Source organism: Manis javanica, chromosome 5, assembly GCF_040802235.1.
Source record: "Manis javanica isolate MJ-LG chromosome 5, MJ_LKY, whole genome shotgun sequence".
NCBI classification, from domain to species: Eukaryota; Metazoa; Chordata; class Mammalia; order Pholidota; family Manidae; genus Manis; species Manis javanica.
In genome coordinates, this window is record NC_133160.1 from 121,528,142 (window position 1) to 121,551,577 (window position 23,436).

Here is a 23,436-nt window from a genome sequence, read left to right on the forward strand (position 1 = left end):
GGGCGAATTTTCTGCTTATTCCATTGGAATTTCAGTGGCTGATGGAAGATTGCAGTAACTTCTGTAGAAGGCTTGTGATGAATGGAAAAGTTACTTGGAGGTGGAGCATAGGAAAAGGATGCATTGAAAAAATACTTGGTGGTGTTTCAGATAGAATTAGATGAGTTTCCAAGAAAATACTCTGCATGAATGAATATAAATTAGATATTAATGTGCTTTTTTAAAGTAACCTAATGGAAACAGGTTGAAAATATGTACATAGAATATAATTTGATAGGAGCATTTAACAATTCTGCAATAGAGATAATATCATAAATACATTGAGTTAATCTAGTATTATGTGGAGAGGCAATGCCTGTAAAGTGATGCAGTTTAAATACAGCAGATGAGGTGAGAATCAGGATATGCATATATGTGATAAGCTGAATAATGGCTCAACAAAAGTGTCTACATCTGAATCCTTGAAATCTCTGAATATGCCACTTTACATGGCAAAAGAGACTTTGTGGATGTGATTAATTTAATGATTTTAAGATTGAATGATTACCTGATTTACTAGTGTGGGCCAGTAGAACTATAAAAAGGAGGGGTAGAGTGAGAACTAGACAAACAGATGTGACATGGCTATGGAACCAGAGGCTGGGGTGGTGTGTTGGAAGGTAGAGGAGGGGACTGGAGCCAAGGAATGCCAGCAGCCTCTAGAAACTGTGAAGGTCAGTATGTGTGCTCCTCCTCTGAAGCCTTTAGAAGGAACATGACTCCTCTGACGCCTTGATTTTAGACTTTTGACCTCTGTACGAGAATAAATTTGCAGTTTTTTAAGCCACTAAGCATGCAGTAATTAGTTACAGCAACAACAGGAAATGAATATTATAGGGTGCTGTAGCAGGGCTGTGTGTAAATGTGTCAGAATGAATGGCATCAAGAATTACATGTTTATATACTGGCCAATGTTTATCATAATTCATTCTAAGAAAATATCAAAGATATTGGTATGTCTTAGGACCTGGTTTCACCAAATACAGGTCTAATTATTAGACTGGGCTTTAGACTATTTTGTTGCATATATGTATGTACTTTTCAATATGGAGCTTTCACTAAATTTTACCTTGATTATGTCTGGATTCTGTTTTTACATAATAAGAAATGTGTTTATATTATTGAAGTCACTTTTAAGGTCACCAAAGTATAGAAATACATTAAAAATAAATACCATGCAGTGTTTTAGTAAGCTAAGAAGAATCTATTTGCTTTAATTTGTACCTAATAGTTCTTTATTTTTAAATCATTTCATTCCCTAATGTTTTGAAATTAGGGAATGAAAATATTATATATGTGTATATATATATGTACAGATACATGTATATGTTTATGTACACACACTTATACAAATTGTATTAGTATATATAATAATCTGTATGTATAATATGTGTGTGTATATATATATATATGATGAGGTGTTTAGTAAAATTAATTCAAAGAAAGATGAAATGCAATAATAAACCTTACCTCTTCCAAAGAAAGATGTAAGGCTTATATATGTGTATCATTATATATGGAAATAACAGGTGAATTACCTTTAAAATCAGACATATCTGGATTTAAATCCTAACTCCACTACTTATGAGCTATTGGTCCTTAAAACATAAAGGCATTAAATATATTTGTATTAGTGCATTATGTATTTATTATATACATAAACTCATATAGCAATTTGTACCTATTTTCTCAAAAAATAACATGCAATATGCTCCAGGCAGATGTAACAGCAGTAGCAGGAAGTGATAACTAATAGACTGATGGCAAAGGATAAAGAAAAATGATGAAAAGTTCAGCTGAAACAAGAACTCAACACAGGAATCTACAGCTAGCGAAGATGATTCTCAGCCAGGGTACACAAAATATTCTGACTTTTGCTTCCATTAATTAACTGTAGACACTCACAGTAAAATGCAGATAAACTTAGCTTCCAGTATTTTTGAGTGATTTTTTGCATCACAAACTGCTCTGACTTGTTTCACTTTTGTATTTCTGGTAATTTTCTGCATTTAAAAACACTGATGTTATAACATTCAGTTACATATAACCATTTCTTTGAAAAGTGCATTAAAATGATATTTATTGCAATGCTTAGTAATTTTCACCTGCCCCAATGCCTCCTATATTCACAAGAATTGGTTATTTTTGTTTCATTTTCATTTGTAAGATAGAATCAAACTTGTAATATCATCTCATGAAGGCTCTTTGCAAGTATATCCCCTTTTGGCTTTTAAATGAAAGTTCACATACAAATAAAATGGCATTTGTAAATTTTACCCATAGATTTTTAAAAGCCAAGATTGCATTATGTTTTTAATGATGATATTACCTCTTCACTACTGGTCAAAAATATCTTGTAGCTTTCTTGTTTTGTTGGCTTTTTTGATTGATTGGGTCATTTTTTTTATTGGGCACCCACCATGTGCTTGTCCTTTTTCTGGTTACAGAGGCTCCAAGATAAGTGGGCCACTCACTGTTCTCCCGAGCTGTGCAGCCTGGGAAGCAGATAAATAGATTCTAAAAGGAATGGTCTAATGTTCTATATCTGTGGTGCCTGATATTTGCCCCAAAATTTATATTTAACATTCCCAGTTTATGATCACTTGCCAGGACATGTTTTGATTTCAACAACCCAATTTCAAGCCCCTAGTCTCTGATACATATTTATTTTTCAGTAATTCTAGAAAAGGAGGAAGGGAGGGTTTCTGATACCATGTCGTGATAAAGAGGTGGTTTAGGATTGTTGGGAAAGGAATGTGCTGAGACGAATGGAGGAGATGGCGTGAGTCCTCCACATCTGCTATTACTCCATAGGGCAAACATTGCAGGTTCTATTGTTAACTCCTTGCAGGTTATTGTTTATTATCTATAAGTACCAAACTTTGTGAAATACGTATTTTTAAATATATGAAATTAGACGATGTTCATCGCTCTCTGTATGAGAACATTTGCATTGAAGAGTTACATGTACATTTTGAGTGGTAGAGAAGACTGAATTGCTAGAATGCAGGGAACTGCTCAAAATCCGTAACTGATGTTATCTGTGCTGCAGCACAGGGAGAGCAGTTATTACCTGGGCACTGCTAATGGTTGTGAGGGTTGTGCTTTATCTTGGGCTTTACTTCCAGAAGACAACGTTCAGATCTCATCAGTACAGAAGTGTATGCAGGGAGTTTTCATACATTAAAATGCTATATTTTAGGTGTGTTATGGTAGATAAAATGATTGTGAACCATCGCTTTAGGTTATACAATCCAGACTAGACACAATTATATATCACAGAATTTTTGGAGTTTATAGGATAATAAAGAGTTGCCTAATATTTTATTAGACATGGGTTGTTTACATTTTGTTTTCTATAATCAGCTTTGGAAGAAATAAAAGGAATCAAATAAAAATTAAGTGGTTAGGCTATGTAAAGAAAAAATTAGATCAACTGTGTAGTCTTTAGCATGATCGGATGTGCAAGTCACTATTAAGTGAAACATCTCTACTTTGAAGGATTATTTTATTATTTTATGGTGTAATTCTTAAGAATACAAACTCTGAAGCAAGACTGTTTAAGTCTGCTGATTCCTGGTGGGCTGATTGAATGAATTACTCAATTTTTCTGTGCTTCAGAAGGGGATGGGAATAGTCCCCATTTCCTAGGGATTTTAGAAAGATTGAATGAGTTAGTGTGTACAAAGTGCTTAGACTATTAAGTGCCTAGCACATGTTTACTGTAAGTACAATATATTATCATCACAACTAAAATAACCCCTACATTCCACCTATTCATCTATAAAAGTATTTGTTCACTTGTTTAGCCAACACTTGTTAAAAATTTCTCAAAGTAAAATTGCCTTAGTTCTTTCTGACCATAAACTGAAATTTTGCAAAATGTTGTCATCTTGAGCATTTTACAGCCAAAATTTTGTACTTTTATTTTCTTGTTTTGGTAGATATGAACATAAACTACCACTCCAATGAATAGAAATATGGACTTTATGCCATTTGTGCTTCTGATGACAAATGTATAGTACTATATTTTATTGGCCTTAGAAATTTCTCTCTGTGATCACTCTAAATAGAAAATGGCTTTACATGCAGCTTGAATATTGGTTGAGATTTCCAACAACTTGAGAATATGTGGTTGGATTCACTAAAATTAGTCCCATGGCAAAAGCTGAGGAATTAATTATCTAATAATATTACTAATTTGGAACAGAATATCTTGATTTAGCTTTCTGGACTTTAAAACATTTGACTAGCTGTCATCATTAAACTTCTATTTCTTCAAAGTTACAGGCTGTCATGTTGCTGCTAGACATTATGCTATTTAAAGATATTGTGATTAGCTTGTTTATGAGATCAGCTAATAAACACTTAGGTTTCTCTGGTTATTTTGTACCATTAAAGTTTAATTTTTTGTTTCTATTGGCACAACTTCATATTTTCAAGGAATCTTGGCAGGTGGACTCAGAGAGAATATATTTAGGGAGAGAAGATGTGATGGCCTTGAACTTTAATGATATACTAGGAATCTAATCTGGCTCCTTAAACAGTCAGTAGATAAACAATAACTTATGATCATAGTTCCTGCTGAATTAAGTAATTCCTATTAGATTAAGGCAATGGGAAATGAGAAAGAAAAAGCAGTTGCTTATATTTATGATGCGCTTATTTTGCTTTTTAAATGTTAGATCAGATTAGATTGTGAAAATCTTGAAGCAATTAAGAAGTGAATTAAAGTTTCCTCTTTATGGCTTTGTTACTGTCAGAGGCATATGCTGTGGTAACATAACCTTATACACTGTGGATTAATGAGAGATTGTTTTTCTTAAGAAGAAGAGAAAATGAATTATGAGAGTGTGCTTGTTGATCTAATTAGTATTTCCACCTGTAAAACTAATTACCATACCCTTAATTGAAGATTAATATTGATAAACAATATTGAAAATTATATATGGAACTATGTTCCCTTGAATATAATGTAACTGAAGGATACCATGCTGTTTAAAAATTTTCCAACTGTGCCATGTTACTTGCTAAATATAACTTCATTTTATTTTAAGAGAATACTGTAAAAAGTGTTTAAACTTTGTTTCTCATAAAATGGATGCTGTTGCTTTCAATATTAAATAATCATTGACCCTAAAGCCACTTTGTATACTAAAAATTCTATTATAAGATAATAAGAAGCAACTAATACAAAACAAATTTTATGGTAATTTATTTGGTGTGGGATTAATTTTGTTATCCAGAACGAGGCATGTTATCATTTTACATATTGTTACATTTAATACTAGTTTTTATAATTTGCATGATTGTTTTGGAAAATAGTGACTACAAATGCCAGTGATACAGTTCTTTTTTTATTAAAACCATTTTCTTTTCTAATTAACATCATTTCGAATATAACTTCAAAATGATTTTTGAAGCATGGTTTAATATTATTATGGCTGATCATATAAAAAATGACTTTTGCAATTAAGTTGATTTTTTTTATTTCCTACTGAAAACAATTTTCAATATCTTACGACTTTCAACTCTTTGAGAAAAGCAGAGTATACCTATAGGACATTTCAGGTCATAGGTTCTTTTTGTTAAAAAGTATATTATCATTCTAGAACTACTGACATTTAAAGTCAGGTATTTGTGGAATGGTTTTTTTGAAACATCACTGAGATCATATATCAAAGATCTAGTTTCAGGCTCTTAAGATGGAGTGATTATAGGTTTTGTCTGAATGAGCATATTGAACTTTTGAGAAAGAAAGCTCTAAAATGCCTTTTTTCTTTAGAAGAGTCTGTGGATAGCAAGTGTATTGAAAACGCACCGTAGTTATTTTTCTTGGTCCAGTGGTATCAAATGATAACATAGTAATAAGTGCACTAAGAATAGAATAAGTTGTGTGTATTATAAATATATGTAACATATACTATATATAATACAGCATATAAAACATAATATTTAGTGGGCGTGTATATATTTTAAAATACCTACCCCATTTTTCCATTTTAACAATATTAGATATGTTTATAATTTAATTCAGCAACTGTATTTCTCATTTACTTTAGGGAATCTAGTTATTCATTTTCTTACTTTCAAATGATAGATAGGTACTCAGCAAAATTATCATTATATGTAGCTTCATTAAACAAGCTGTTAAAGATGTACATGACAGTGTACCTATATCTACATTTAACTGGCAAGAGAGAGCTATAGATACAGATACAGCAACATCCAGATAGATATGATTTACCTACATCTTCATTACGTTAAGCTACATACACCCACACCTATACACACATGCACATTGTATGCGCAGAATATGGTAAAATTTGATCCACACTTTGGCTCAACATATAAAGAATTACTGACAAATTACTTTCACAGATTGTATGTTCAAATAATAATAACAACATTAACTAAAACTGAAATAATTCCTGTTCTTTGCAGTCATTGTTCTTAGAAATAATCAAATATAATCTCACATGCTCTGAAGGCTCAGTTTCACTGATTGCATTTGGTATTTCAGGGAGAGCTCTAAGCACGTTTGTGGTTTCCCCACTAGAATGAAAGCAGAAATGACACAAAGTGACCAGCCAAGGGGAAAGTGCTGTCCAAAAGGTGGCGCCAATGCAAAAGAGGGTCAAACGGGAATGTTTAATAACTTCAGTTTGCTTAACTTCAGGAAGAATTGAGCTCAACAGATACCTGGTTTATGTATAGACATTTTTTATAATTCCTTTTGTAGATTGCTTCCACATAAGTCAGCCCATTTCACTGGACACTCTTCACTCAACAGAGATAGGATGTAGCAAAGGAAAACATACAATTAAGGAACTGCCTCTGCCCTCCCTAAGCACACTACCATTTAAATAAAATAGGAGATCAATCATTTTTTGCCTTTTACCTTGGTAGAAATTTGCAAAAGGTGTACCTAAAATCATGTAAAGTAACGAAGTTATGATAATGTAAACTCAGAATGTATTCAGGTGATTCTACCTTATAAAAATGGGGAAATTTTGCAAATAGTGGTATTAAAATATGCTTTCTCCCACACCTAATAAGCTGAAAATGCACTTAAATTTCACTTAAACATATCATTCCAAATACTTGCTCATGATATGAGGATAGAAGATGATATAATGTCAGTTTGTCAGGTGTCCTAGATTAGACACCTAGGATACGTAATTTTGGTGACACTACTTTTCAGTTTATTTTACTTTCATTCTTCCTCATGAATTTATTGAAACATTTGCCATCTTTTCTTATTAAAATTCATTTTATACTCTAAGTCTATTTTATAATAGCATCTCTTACAGTCTGCTATACATTTGAAGCATTCATTTATATTGTGCCATCAAGTATGGTACAGTAGAAAGGCAAAAATATCAAGGCCATAGGGAAAGATCATAGTTGTTAATTTTTATGATATTCATTTCAGTTTACATAAGGAACAAAGAAATACTTACCGATATAAAATTTTTATTAAAGCTACTAAGTTTGGTTTACAGCTAGCTTATAAAAATAAATTCAATTTTTTCCCAAAATTAAAAACTTCAATATTGTTTTATTACACTTTTCTAACAAATTATGGCTGTTCCTTAGAAAAAAACACTGAAGGCATGGAAGTTTTTAAAGAGAGTCCAATTAGGAGAAAGGAGAGAGGTCATGGTGTCTTCAACAAGGATAAAAACAGTTATGTTATAAAAAGTTGCCTTTTCAAACATACACAGATGTGCATGCACACACACACATACACTTTTGCAACTTTTATTGATGTACAATCATATACAATAATTGCACATGAAGTGTACAATTTACATTTTAGCATTTGTATACATCTGTGAAACATCACCACTAACAAGATAGTAACTGTAGCCATTTCTCCCAACAGTTTCCTCTGGTCCCTTGGTAATCCAATCAAAAAAGAATACATTCTATATGAGTTCCTCTATATAACACTCCAGAAAATGCAAACAAATCTACCATAATAGAGAGGAGATAATTGTTCATTCATTACTTTACTCATCAAAGTTTTTTGAATGTGTCTAATATCATCCAGAAAGTATTCTAATGACTAAGCAAGTAATAATGGAAAAGACACAAGAGTTTTCAAATTTTATGGAGGTTATAGTCTGGTTGGACTAAACTAGATTATGTATGATTGAACAAACAAATCAGTTTACCCAAAGTACTAAAGGAACAGGTAAATATCAAATACAAGAAGAAATAATCTCCAAATAGAGAAAAGCTGGATCAGGATATAACTGGCAATAATAGTAAGTCAGAGGTTTAAGATAGCAGCTGCTCACAAAACATCAACACTAATCCAGTTTCTAGCCTCAGGTTTCTATGTTTATATAATTTTATTAAAAGAAGAACTAATCCCAGTATAATTTGCCTTCAGTATTTCCCAAATATATTAGTAAAGGGATTCACTTAGAGCCTTTATTAAAAACACAGAATCCTTGGCTCCACTCTGAACTCCTGAATCAGAATTTTCTGGAGAGAAGCCTAATAATCTGTACTTTTAGGAAAAATTGGCCCAGACCCATCTGTATCTTAATAGGACCTTAATAGGATAATAGGATATCTTAAGAATCACCTTAATAGGACACATAGTGCATGGCAGAGATCAGTGGTAGATTCTAGCTGCAGATATTGTCAATCCATTTAGCCAAATTTTGACCTATGGAATCAAATACAAGATGCATATATTTTTTAAAACTGGTGTGTAAGTAAGCTAATACATTACTCATGTGGAGGGACTTTTGTAGGAAGGTAAAAGAAGGGCCATATGAAGAAGTTTTACCACATTCATAAGCTGTCACAGACTGAAAAGATTTCAGTGTTGTCTTATTTACCTTTCTCAAGCTTTAGAATCAAAATATAGGGAATATAGGGAGGTAACTCAAATTCATGGATATGTATTATTTGTTTTTTAAATACAAGTAGCTAATACTTGATTCCGTAACTTGTTTTTGTCTACACAAATAGCACTGGGTGCAAGGGCTGATGATTGGAGTTTCCTTGTTCCATTCAACACACTTCAGGTTCTTGTTCTCATCATGTTCGTTCTCATTTAAAGAATGTGGCAGACATTATTCTATAGAAAATGAACATTTAATTAACACTTAAAAGTGTAATACTTTTAGTTCTTCAAAAAATCTATATAATCAAGGCAGTGTACATACAATTATTTATTTATGTGGAGTTGTGAAATCCACTGGATGTAGAAAATTTTAAGTCTTACAATGTGGGTACTTAGCCTTTTGATTTCGCCCAACATTTGGAACAGTGCCAGCTTCAGAGAAGAGGCCACAAATCGTTTTGATTGATGTAGGTTGAAAGGGTTAAGTAGTTATGGAGAAGCCATTATTGAATCTTCTTAAAAAATTGTCTGATATTTTACAACTTACATTTGTACAAACAGTGTTTATTTGGCACCCATCCTATATACATGCTAGTGTACATAAAGAATCAAAATTCAACCTTACAAAAAGATGATGAATATTTTTGTGTAATCAATGGCCAAACTTTAAGAAAGTGAGTAACCAAGGATGGTATTAGATTGTGAACCAGAGCATAAAAAGATTCACATCCCATATTGATATAAATAACTGATTGAATAAATAAATAAGGAAAAATAGTCAAATCTGTGCAGAAGAACTCCAAATTATTTATGCAGATACTCCAGCCTCACAGAAGTTGACCATAATTCCCCATTCCTTAAGTGAAGGCTGCACGTAGTAACAAAGAGAACAATGTGCAAAACTGATAAGAAGAAAACTTTACACTGGAGAAACCTGATTACCATTCCTTCAGTCAGTTGGCCAAGGTTAACCTAACAGAGATAAGTTATGTTGATAGTATGTACCCTTGATGTAATGTTAGGAAAACAGCACTTTACCTCTGCAGTCTTCTCCCAGCAAATTCATAACCCGTCTGATCATGAGAAAACCCCATCAAATCAACCCCAACTGACAGTCTAATACCCAAGCAGTATGTTTCAAAACTGTCAAAGTCATCAAATCAAGCAAAGTCTAAGAGACCATGATAGCCAAGAGACATGATGACTATGTATAATATTGGGATCCTGGACAGGAAAAGGAAATTAAGTAAAAACTAAGGAAATCTGAATTAAATACAGACTTAGTTAATAATACATATCAATATCAGTTCATTAATTGTGGCAGATGTTCTGTGGTATTGTAAGATATTCCTAATAGGGGACACTGGGTGTGAGGTCTATGGAAACTCTGTGCTACCCTCGTAATCTTTCTATACAGCTGACCCTTGAACAATATGGCTTTGAATTGCATGCATCCACTTATAAGCAGATCATTTTTCAATAAATATATTGGAAAATGTTTTGGACGTTTTCAACAATGTAATCAAACATTTTATTTTCTCTAGCTTACTTTTTTGCAAGTATATAGTATATAATACATAGTATTACATACAAAATACGTGTGAATCGACTGTTTCTGTTATCAGTACGTCTTCCAGTCAATAGTAGGCTCTGAGTAAAGTTTTGGGGGAGTCATAGGTATACGTGGATCTTTAGTTGTGCAGAGTGTTGGCACCCTTAGCTTCCTCATTATATCAAGGGTCAACAGTAAATATAAAGCTATTCTAAATTTAAAAGTTCTTTTTTTAAATCAAAGAGACAAAAAATTAATCCATAATTTTTTAATAGGGAACTGTTACAAGACTAAAGGATATTGCTGATTATAGGTACTTAAAGATCACCTCCAGGATAGAAGTACAAACAGAAATGATTTGGCATGTTTATACATATCCAAATGTGGAAGTCAGAAGTTATATAAATTATTTTGTTTTATTCATAACTTGATATATTTAGTTCTTTTGTTCTCCTTATACTGACAGTAATCGTTTCATGATTTAACATCATTTAATGAAATTTTACAGGAGAAATGCTCCAAGTCATCACTCTTATTCTGTTGGAGGCTTACTTAGTAAAAGGGTGAGTGGAGAAAGAAGAGCAAAAGTTATTGGCAAGGAAGACACGTAACATAAATTAAATATGCCCTTGATGCTGATAAATCTGGTTACAGTTGTTTTAATGTGCATAGTACCTAGAAAATACTTTACAGTAGTGAAGTGCTGCCACTCACAATTGGTACATTATCCTGACATCCCCAGGAGCTGTCGGTGTCCCCACTTTGATCAGCATTACCCTAATAATGCAAAAATGATCGGTCACAGAAGACATTATCCCTGAACTACTCTGAACTGAGAAGTGATCTTTCCTCCCCAGTGCTGACCCATGTTTAAAAGAGCACTATTTAGCCTTTGAGAAAACCAGGTTTGGAAAACAATGGCTATTTATGAAATTAAGCAGTTTTTGAAAGCTACACAATTTATGTTTTAACTTTGATAGATGTAAATAAATAACAGTGAGTTCCACTTCAGGCTGATACATTTGTGTTGCTATTTATTTGATAACTTCACTTTGAAATGGTTGATTATTTTATTAAATAATTTATTAAGTTTTGAAATAAAGCACAAATCCACAAGTAATAAGATCCTAGTATATGTACCTAAGATTAAATAAACTTCAGTTTTGAATGACACATGATGCTGAATGTATTTCCCATTTTATGCATCCATTCAATAGGTATTTATTAAATCTTTATATGCCAACTAATTTTTTGGTTCTGGAAATATAGCAATGAACTAAACCAAATTAATCCTTGCCTTCGTGGAGCATACATGTTAAATGCAATTCATGAATAGAAAAATGGAAACACCATCAGTTTATTAGATGAAAACTGATAGGTACCTATAAGATATATGTCAATCAAAATGAGGAGGTTCACAATGTGAGTGAGAAACTTTGAAGTCTTTGCCTGTTCTTTACTAATGTATAATGCAGCAAAATATGTAGTGATAATGGGAAAATGAGTATAATTCATGATTCAAGATAATTCACAAAAATATTTGCTACTGAATAAAGTGCATTAAAAAGAATCTACTGTCTTCCTTAATCCTCTGGCACTGTTTCTACTTCAGTAAATTTGCTACTTTGCTATAAACACTATGATGAGCTAGGGTCCCATAGCTACTCTTTCTTGTGAATCCTTTGTCAGCAGTGCCCCATATAGCATGACTTTGCTTTCACTAGGAGATCAATAGGAACTTTGAACCTATGCCAATTGTGACTGTGAGAACTACCAGTCAATTACACTTTCCATGGAAGTAAACAAACTGCAATATCAAAACTTCTTTTAGACACTTTTGGCTTCATATGCATACTCTGTGTTCTGTAGTATTCCAGAAAACCTGAACTGGACACGTTTAAGAAAACCAGATATTCTGAAAATATGCATCCTCTGAACCTGAATATCATAAAGCTCTATGATTAAAAGAGTAGAAGTACATGTTGAAGTACCAAAGTCATTATCACCCTATTATGGGTGTATAAAACACTAAACGGTTAGCTAATTTTGCTCTCTACAGATTATAACTGTATCTAATTTTGTTGAAACACATAGTTCACCTTTGAGTTTCATTGTTGAGTTTATTGAAATAATAAAATAATAAGAAATAAAGGTTTCATAGATATTATTTCCATTTTTTACCACCAATCATTCACTTCATAATACATATCAGACACTCCTTTGTCCAAGGCACTATTCTAGACCTAAGGACTCAGCAGTGAATGAAATAAGCAATACCCCTGCCCTTATAAAAATTACATTATGTAATTAATATATATATATCAGATGGTGCAAGTGCAAGAGCTACAGAGAAAAATAAAATAGTGAAGGAGCGTAGGGCATGGCGAGGTGTGAAGAGATTAGGATGAGAGTTGGTTTTTCAAGTCACAGAGTAGACAAGGAAAGTCCATGAGAAATTCACAGGAGAGGAAGAGGGCCTGAAGTAGTCTGGGCAAGAAGCATCTCTGAACGATGCAATGCCGAGTACAAAATTCCGTAGGCAGGACTGTATCTGAAGTGTCCTAGGAATAGAAAGCCTGGGCAGAGCTGCTGAAAAATAGTAGGAGTGAGGTAGGAAAAAGATGCAGGGCTCCAGATGGCTGGCATTGAACCTTGTGGGTAATTCTGAATTTGTGTATTACTCTGAATGAGTAAATAATTTATTTTCTTACATAAATATGTATTATAAATGTTAATATAAATGTATTTTTATATAAATATGTATTATATAAATTGTATATTTAATACATAGTATATAATTTTATGAATTATGTATATAACTTAACCTCAACTGATGTTTGATACTGTTCAGATGGGCTATGACTGGTTATTCACTATTCACTATGGGTGGCATATTTTCCATTTTATTGTATGTACATTTTATATATATAATATACTTGCATATGATATATATTATATGTTATTTCTGCCTAGACACACACATACCATTTATTAGGCCATAATGATCTTTCCTGTGTCTCTTATAGCAGCCACAAATTGCAAAAATAAAGGCCATATGCATCAGAAATAATATTAGTCAACACTTCTTTGTGGTATTAAATGCAGAGTCAAAACAAGTCACAGCTAATAGACATAAATTGCTGTTGAATCAAATATCTGTATGTTTGGGAATTCAAAATATGAATGGCATCTGAAATAGCACTTACTTTTGTTATTTTAATCAGAAAGTAGGCATTTAATAGGTGCTGGCATATAGCAATAAATAGCATAAGTGACTGTGACTTCTAATGAAATTTGGGGGAAATGAAAATAAAAGAAATTGTCTCTTTTTTAATTGAATTATAATTAACAGTCAAGGCAATATTAGTTTCAGGTATACCAGATAGTGATTTGATATTTTTATACATTATGAAATGATCACAATAGGTCTGTCATCATCTGTCACCATACAAAGTTACTACAGTATTATTGTATAAACACCCTATACTGTACATTACATTCCCACAACTTATTTATTTCACAACCAGAAGTCTGTCCCTCTTAAACCCCTTCACCTATTTCAACATCCCCCCATACCCTCTTTCCTTTGGCAATCAACACTTTATTCTCTGTATTATTAGTCTGTTTCTGTTTTGTTTGGTTTGTTTTTTAGATTACACATATAAATTAAATAATGTAATACTTGTCTTTCTCTTCCTGACTTATTTCACTTAACATAATGCCCTCTAAGTCCATCCATGTGGTCACAATTGACAAGATTTCTTTTTTATGGCTGAGTAATATTTCATTGTATATATATACTGCATCTTCTTTATCCATTCATCTTCTTTATCCATATCAGTGGACACCTAGGTTGCTTCAATCTCTTAGCTATTATAAATAATGCTGCAGTGATCATAGGGGTGCATATATCCTTTCAAGTTAATGTTTTCATTTTCTTTGGGTAATTACCCAGAAGTAGAATTGCTATGTTATATGGTAGTTATATTTTTAATTCTCTGAGGCACCACCATACTAATTTCCATAGTGACTGCACCAATTTACCTTCCCGTCAACAGTGCACTGGGGTTCTTTTTTCACAACTTCTTCACTAACACTTATCATTTCTTGTCTTTTTGATAATAGCTAACCTGACAGATGTGAGATGGTATCTCATTGTATTTTTGATTTGCATTTCACTGAGGATTAGTGATGTTTAGCATCTTTTTATGTGCCTGTTGGCCATTTGTATGTCTTCTTTGAGAAAATATCTCTTTAGGTTCTCTGCCCATTTTTTATCAGGCTTTTTGGGCTTGTTGTTATTGAGTTTTATGGGTTCTATATATATTTTGGATATCAAATCCTGCTTGTATATATTGTTTGCAAAAAATCTTCTCTCATTCAGTAGGTTGCCTTTTCATTTGTCAAGGTTTTTCTTCATTGGGCAAAATCTTTTTAGTTCGATATAGTCCCATTTGTTTATTTTTGCCTTTGTTGCTCTTGCCTGAGGAGACATATCTGGAAAAATTTGCTAAGACTAATGTCAAAGAGCTTACTTGTTTTTTTTCTTGGAGTTTTATGATTTCAGGTCTTTCATTTAAGTCTCTTTTTTTCCATTTTTAGTTTATTTTTTATATGGTCTAAGATAGCAGATTTTTCATGAAGCTATCTAGTTTTCCCAATACCATTTATTGAAGAGACTGTCTTTTCCCATTGAATGTTCTTGTCTCCTTTGTTATAGAAGAATTGACCACATAAGTGTGGTTTTATTTCTGGGCTCTCCATACTGTTCCATTGACCTACATGTCTGTTTTTGTGCCAGTACCATATTGTGTTGATCACTGTAGCTTTATAGTATAGTTTGAAACCAGGCAGTATGATGTCTCTGCCTTTGTTCTTCTTTCTCAAGATTGCTTTGGCTATTTGTGTGTGTGTGTGTGGTTCCATACAAATTTTATTTGTTCTAGTTCTGTGAAATACGCCGTTGGTATTTTGATAGGGAGTGCCTCAAATCTGTAGACTTCTTTGGTTAGGATATACATTTTAATAATATTAATTTTGTAATCTATGAGCACAATATATCTTTCCATTTACTTATGTCTTCTTCAAGTTCTTTTGTCAATTTTTTTATAGTTTTCAGAATACAGGTCTTTGCCTCCTTGGTTAAATTTATTCCTAGGTATTTTATTCTTTTGATGCAATTGTAAAAGGAGGTGCACTCCTAATTTCTATGTCTGATAATTCATTTTAATGATAGAAATGCAACAGATTTCTGTATATTGATTTTGTATCCTGAAACTTTACTGAATTCATTTATTAGTTTTAATAGTTTTTTGGTGGAGTCTTCAAGAATTTCTATATATAATATCATGTCATCTGCAAATAGTGACAGTTTTAGTACCCATTTGGATGCCTTTTATCTTTTTCCTGCTTAACTGTTGTGGGTAGGAATTCCAATACTATGTAAAATAAAAGTGATGAGAGAAGGCTAGTTTTCTTGTGATCTTAAAGAAAAACACTTCAGCTTAGAAAAATGTTTCTTTCATTTACATTATTTTGAAGATATACAACATATTTAATAACACATTTTGAAGGAAACACGAACTACTTTAATATAGGAATTTACTAATGATTATAAGACTCACATGACTTCAAAAATAATAATTTGTTAAAAAGTGCCTTGATGTAATGAAAATGTATTAATATAATCATGTATACATAAACATAATGGAATATATCACAGAGTCCTTAAATTTTAGAAACATAGGAGATAGTCATTGAAAACATCTTTATACTTTAGAAAAGTAAGATCATTTATTTGTGTTTACAAGTTTTATAGAGAAAATGTGTACCTAAAATTATATGTGAATAGTTTTATTTAGAAAATTCTCAGTATATTTAGTTGATCTATATTTTCAAAACACTTTACAATCTACAAACTTGTTTTATATAGAGAAAGTAAAATTGTTTCCAGATTAAGAGAAAATTTGTTTGGGATTTTTACTAGTCTACATTCCAAGAATACCAATATATAGTATACCCAGTTGTAATTTCAGGGTTCTGTTAATCATGCTACTCTTTATTTGTACTATTTTGCAGCCCCCTCTCCAGTTACCAATGTGAAAAAGGGGAAGATTGCAAAAAACAGCATCTCTTTGTCTTGGCAAGAACCAGATCGCCCCAACGGAATCATCCTGGAGTATGAAATCAAATATTTTGAAAAGGTGGGGCTAATAGAATAAAAAATGTCATTTCTTCCTTTTTTTTTCATTTTAGCAATTGCAATTATCCAATTTGTAGAAAAGCATGTTGCAACTTTATGTGTAAATCAATGACAATTGATTCTGCAGTCATGATTAGGGAAGCTAGAAGTGTACAGGGAACACTCTATTATGTTCTTCTGCTGCCAAAGACTTGATGCTGCCAGAACACTGCCATATAGTCTAACATTAGCTTAGCGAGGCTTCACAGCACTAACAGATGTAGTCATAGGGCATTTTGAAAGTGCCACAAACACTTAAGTTGTTGATCTTCAGTAGTGGCTGCAGTGTACTACAAGGGAAAACACATAAACCCTGCACAATACCTACACTGTTAAGGAATTATGGGCAGACAAGATGTGAATATAAGGTATAATTTTTAAATATTGATAAAAAAATGAACACTGTATTATAAACTCTATTTTATAACTTGAAGGCATAAAGTCAGATTGTGTGCCTCACATTCCCTGTATTTTCTACCTTGAGTTGTCCCTTAGGTCCATCTTACATGTTTTTTCCATACTAGTTGTTGAGGTCTAAAGGCAATAATCACCCCTCTTCTTCTTTTCTAAATCCACATCAAGTGAGCAATTGATAAGAATAATACAGATGGAAAATAAAATGAGCTTAAATTTCTAAAGGGGACTGGAGTATGTGTCTTAGGTATGTAGCCATCATGAGTTTTCCTACAACTCCCACCCTCATTTTACTATGATTTTTGTACAGTCTGGATCTGAATGACATGCATTGCTTAGAACATCCTGATTTCTAATTGAAGAAATAAAGATAGATGAGCGCCCAAATCTGCCTTTAAGAGGTGGGTAGGAGACCCTGACCCTAATGTGAGTGTGCCCCATGGAATAGGAGTAGGAAAGCTTGCAGCATAAGGCAGAGAAGCAGATCCTGAAAGAGAAGGGGAGGACTCAGCCACACTCACTCAATTGTTTCTCCCAAATTCCTCTCACGTATGAATGAAGAGAGCAGAGGAAGTTGAAAAATTTAATTCACAATACTTTAGAAATTGTCCAATATAAGACATTGGAAAAGAGAGAGGGAATAAATGGTCCTTAAGCTAATGCAAAAATTTCAGGAAAAATATTTAATGAAAATTAATTAAAATTCAGCATTTGGTATATATGCATAGATAAAAGGTAAATACGTTAAAATACATTGAACAAATTCATAAAATTATGAAGATTTTTAAAAATTTGCTTCTTTCATTCATTGATTCAACAATTAACCTGTATAAAGGTAGCACAGAGAATAAGACAGTAGAGTGGACAGTAGGGAGAGTGGGGCTATCTGCATATTCTTTTTAGGCTTTGGATATCTGTGTAATGTCTATATGTGGATTTTGTAGATAGTCAATTATTACTTTTGAAATAGTTGTCTTTCTAGGAATGATGCACTGTTAGCATTACAAGTGATTACTGGATCATAGAGAACACAAATGAAGAATTTATATTTCACAAAAAATGTATTATCCAAATATATTATTAACCAAGGATGTTCAAAGAGAATACCTCTAACACAAAGTTATATTGGGATTCGGTTTATAGTGTTTATTCTAAAAAAATGAGGATAAATCAACTAATATGATGTGACATTAATATTTCTCACTGATTCCTGTTTCTCTGGGAATAGTAGTCCAAACTGAATTACAAATGCTAGAGGGCTTCAATTTAAACACATGCTATATCCAAAAATAATTTGTTAAATTAAGGTTTATATTCTTCAAGTTTTTGTAAACTTTATTACTGTATACTATACTGTATACTAATACAAAACTATATAAACACAGTCTGAGTTCTTTTGTAAATATCCCATTTCCAAATTTTATTGTAATTAAAGTTGATTTGGTAAGAAGTTTAATGTATAATGGTCTTTAAAAATAAGTATACACACAAAAATATATTTTTGAACATACATATCTTAGACAAAATAAAGTTCGACAGCAGAAAGACTAAAAGTTTACAAGTACTTATTTCCCTGCATAGTTTTTCTTCCTTATCCCTGAGCAATCAACTAGCTGGATGGATGTCTGGTTTTCTTTTTTGTCTTTAAGGAAGTTACTGTATTTTTCCCCCTTTTGAGTAATCTTTGTTTTTACTATTACTTCCCAGCATACGCGTGAATCTCCTATACATGATATTCGGTAGGAGGAAGGATTTATTCCTTTTTTTTTCTTTAAGCTGCTATATCTGTTAAAACAGTTGCTCCACAAGTGGTGTGGTGAAGACCTTTTCTACTGATATGCTTTCAGATAAATTTGATTCATATAGAATTATTTTCTTTAGGGTTTATTTTTAAGTTATATTTATTTAAGTAGGATTTGACTTTATATTTAATATTTTGAACTTAAAATTCTGTATTAATACATTCTATTATCTGCATAACTCAAAGAAAGAAAGATGATTTGGTTAAAAAAAATTCTATACATAGACTCCATAAATGAAGAACAAGTTGCCCACTTAAATGCTTTAAAAGCAGTAAAACCTTTATATATTACTTTGGGGAACTTATTAACTTCTTTTGGCCAGTGTTGTCCTTTTTACAGTGAAGGTAGTAATTCCACACATTTTGCCAAGCAAAATTATTGAGTATTCCAATAAAATACTCAAAGTTTTTTTTAACACTTACAGAAGAAAAAAAGGGGTAATAAGCTTTTATACCATGTATTGAAATGGGCATCCTCATCAGTTTCCAGTCATTTTGAACCTTGAGAAAGATGCGCTATTTTATTGGGTGGCTCTTGGCCAGACCCAGGTGGTAGAGCTTTCCAGGGCTCATGCATTTGCCAGCTGGCACTCCTGCCTGTGATTGCCCTGCTCTAATAGAGGTCACTGGGCCTCTCTGCTCCTGCATGGTGATGGGCCCACTGCCATCTCTTAATTAAAGGCCAAGGCAAAGGGAAGCTGCCCCTTGGCAGGGTGTTTGCCAGCTGGCTCCGTCTGCTGAGGCCCTCCCCTCGCTGCATGTGAACCGTGTTTGCTAAGCAGCTGGGGAATGTAGCTCATTTGCTCAGCAGGGGCACCAAGGCAACGAAAGGCACTGCCCTGACCAAGGACTTGTCAGCTGTGGGGTTGTGGCTGTTGAAGATATGTACACAGGGTTTTCTGATATGAAGGAAATTTTAATAGGACAGTGATTCAAAGGAGTGGAACAGAAGCAAATTTTGAAAGGTACTTAAATAATTCAAAATGTGAATTTATGGAATTTGATCCCATAAATGCTTTGCTAAGTCCCTTCAACAGTATAGTCTTTAACTAACTCAGAAAGAGTACAATTGAACCCCTGAGATGTGCCTAATGTTAATATGTAAATCAGAATGTTGTGTCATTTTGCTCAGTTATATTTTATCATGCATTATGTCAAGGAGCAGCATTCCAGTTTCCTTGTAATGTTTTTTGGCAAAAGTATCAAGTTCTGATTTGTTTTTTTAATGACTAAATTGTGACTTCGATAGTTAGGAGTTAAAGCCATATAAGCTTTAAGAATTTGTTTTTGTTTCAGTAGAAGCATTTGCCATCGTTCTCCAAGGTCAGTTTACCCACAACCAACTGTTACGTTGTGGAGACTGTGCTGAGTTCTATGTATATTATCTCTACCTCTACGTCACAGTGCTCTTGATAAAAAATTTCATCACATTTTAAAAAAGAAAAAATTGAATTTGAGTTGCATATGCACATTTACACACTTAGTTAATAACATGCCTTGAATTCCAACCTTGATATTTCTGAGCTGTTTTATTTTAAAAAAACTTCTTACTTTATGTTATAAATGTTAATATTTTATGTAAAAATAATCATGTCAAATATATCAGAATGTTAACTTCAGTTCTGTCTACATTTTTTTCACCAACATAAATTCTCTTTAAGCAAAATGAAGATGATAATGAACCGATTTTTTTTATCACTGTTTACTGCTTCAGCTACAGCCAAACCAAAAAGTATAACATTACTATGAATGTCTTGTACATTCAGTCATAAACTTGAACATACTGAGGTCAGTAACTACAGTAGTATATATATAGAAATTACCCCTTTTAAGAGAAATGCATCAAGAAATTGTGTTCTTTTGTACTGTTGTACCCCTAGCATATAGAAGAGATAGTACAGTGGCAGAAGATCAATGTTTGTGAATGCTGAAAATGACTGACATGACTAGGTAAAATTGTATAGGATTTAATTATCTACCTTAAATCCTTTGCAAACCCAACAAAATTTCCTAATCACCTTAAAGATTAGGTACTTAAACTAATCCATGCATTAAAAAAATAAAGATCAATCATTTGTATAGAATGTATCAGAAAACCTATTTGGATTAGATATTAGACAATAGCTGTTTAGAGAGAAATTTGGATATACTTAACTGTAGGTTATTTTCCATGTTTAAACATATTAAATGAGGAATGGAAAAACTGTTTTAAAAGAAGAATGTTTATAAGGTTGTATATTTTAGATTGGTGGCAGTATACAATGTGGTTAGAAGTTGATGTCTAATTAGAAAAAAATTAAAATTATAATTGACAATAAAACCTGTACTTTACAGTTTATTCAGTGTTTCCTCATGCATTACCTCTTTCATTCTTACAACACATGTGAGAATATTCAAACACCAATTTCTAACCCAGTTTCATAGGTAAGGAAACTAAGGATAAAGTACAAAAGCATTTGCTGTATTTTAGCAATTTGCTTTGAGCGTCCATGCTAAAATCATAGTATGGTATGCTGTTAATTGTCTACTTCAAGGGAGAAGGAGAGTGGAGTCCATTAGTTTTGCATTTTCATAGCATTATGAAGATTAAATAATAACCATTCTCCTTTATTGGACTGCTTGAGAAGTAAACATTATATTCTTGGCTTCAATTTTTTTGTCATTTAGGAAAAAAAAATCCCTTACATGTTACTCCCAATAGATTCTTTAAAGAAAATTAATACATGTTTCTATTCATAGAGACAAATTTCCCTGAAATATTTAGAAAACAATGGTTTACAGTCATTGATCTACTGTAAATAAAGAACAATTCTTTAAAAAAACAGGGGGGCGGGGAAATCTGTGTTACCTCTCTTTGGTTTGTCTCTTAATGTCTATTAGATAGGAAAAAAACACATTTAGCCAAGAATTCACACAGAAAACAGAAGGGAAGAGAAAGTTCAGAACAGGACTTTGTGTGTTTTAAATCTTTATGGGTCTGAGATTTTATATTCAGCATCACTTCAGAGATAATGAGGACTTACTATCTCAAATGCTTTGTCTTGACTTTAGTTAGTAGTTAGTCAAAAATAGGAAGTTCCTCTCTGTTTCAGTTTCCAAAACTATCTTTCCAGTAATTTTTCCCCCACTCTGTCTTCATTCACTACTCACCCAGCCCAAAAACCTAACAGTGAAAAAATATGTTTTTAAAAAGGAAAAAAAAAAGCATTTTGCTTATTTACATTATTTTCTTAAATACTCAGTTTAGATGTAGTGAATTGAAATCACAGTTCTCCAGTGAACTTTAAAGTTCTCATTCCTTCTCCCAACCTGTAAACATAATTAGAAATCAAATTCACTAAAGATATACCTAGCAGAATATGAAACATTGTCACCTTTTTCCATGAACAGGCAGTATGTTAGATGTGCGCCAATAAAACATTTATGAGAAAAACAAGCATGCAACATTAAAATAAAGTCTTTAAAATGATTTATCTCCTGCAAATAGTTTTTTTCTTTTACTTTGTGTTCTATTTTTTTTAAATTGAACTATAGTTGCTATACAATCTTATATTGGTTTCAAATATACAACACAGTGGCTTAATAGTTACCCATATTATTAAATCCTCACCCTCACTAGTGAAGCTACAATCTGTCGACACTGGAAGATGTTACAGAAACAGTGGTTATATTCTCCATGCTGTACTAGCATTCCTGTGACCAACTTCTATTATGATTGAGAATTTTTGTGCTCCTATCTCCCTCTGGTGACCCACCCACTCCAACCCCTCCTGCATGTCACCTCTTGGTGCCCATGAAGTCTTCTGCTCTTTTGTTTTGGTTTTATATTCCACAAATAAGTGAAATCATATGGTGTTTGTCTTTCTCTGCCTGGCTTGTTGCACTTAGATCCTCTAGATCCTCTAGTACCCTCTAGATCCATCCATGGTGTTGCAAATGGCAGGATATTTTTCCTGCAAATAGAATTTTAAGTTTACAAATGTATTTCTGACAAAGGCAAGTATGCTGGACAGGTGGAGAACATATCACCCATCTTTGATTTCTAGAAAACACTTTAAAGTTCTACATAAATAGCACACATAGGATGTACACTTTTTTTTTCCAAAACACCATATTTGTACTAACAGCAAGTCTATTCGTTTCTGATAATTTTTCTGATCTATTATTCTAAGTTTTGCTGTCATTAGTAATTCATATGTTGACTTTTTTTAATTTTATGTGTACATATAATCCAAGGACCAAGAGACCAGCTATACAATTATCAAATCTAAGGAGACAACTATTACTGCAGAGGGCTTGAAACCAGCTTCAGTGTATATCTTCCAAATTCGAGCACGCACAGCAGCAGGCTACGGTGTCTTCAGTCGAAGATTTGAGTTTGAAACCATCCCAGTGTGTAAGTCATTTTAATTACTGTCAACTCATGTCTCTGTAATGGTTACCAGGAAAGAGTCAGTGGATCAATACTCTCCCTGGGCATTCTGTCAGTCTCCATTCCTTCTCTCTCTCCCACTCATGACCCC

The 23,436-nt window shown here is 32.7% G+C and overlaps 1 protein-coding gene across 14 annotated transcripts in view; it reads left to right on the top strand.

The window, feature by feature from the left end:
• EPHA5 (EPH receptor A5) overlaps positions 1-23,436 on the top strand; it is a 346,930-nt gene that overhangs the window by 228,248 nt on the left and 95,246 nt on the right. For all 14 annotated transcript variants that reach the window (XM_073237522.1, XM_037026646.2, XM_037026647.2 and 11 more), the window contains 2 exons: positions 16,536-16,660; positions 23,150-23,309. In XM_073237522.1, coding sequence (XP_073093623.1) covers positions 16,536-16,660; positions 23,150-23,309 — 285 coding nt within the window. The remainder of the gene's footprint in view (positions 1-16,535; positions 16,661-23,149; positions 23,310-23,436) is intronic.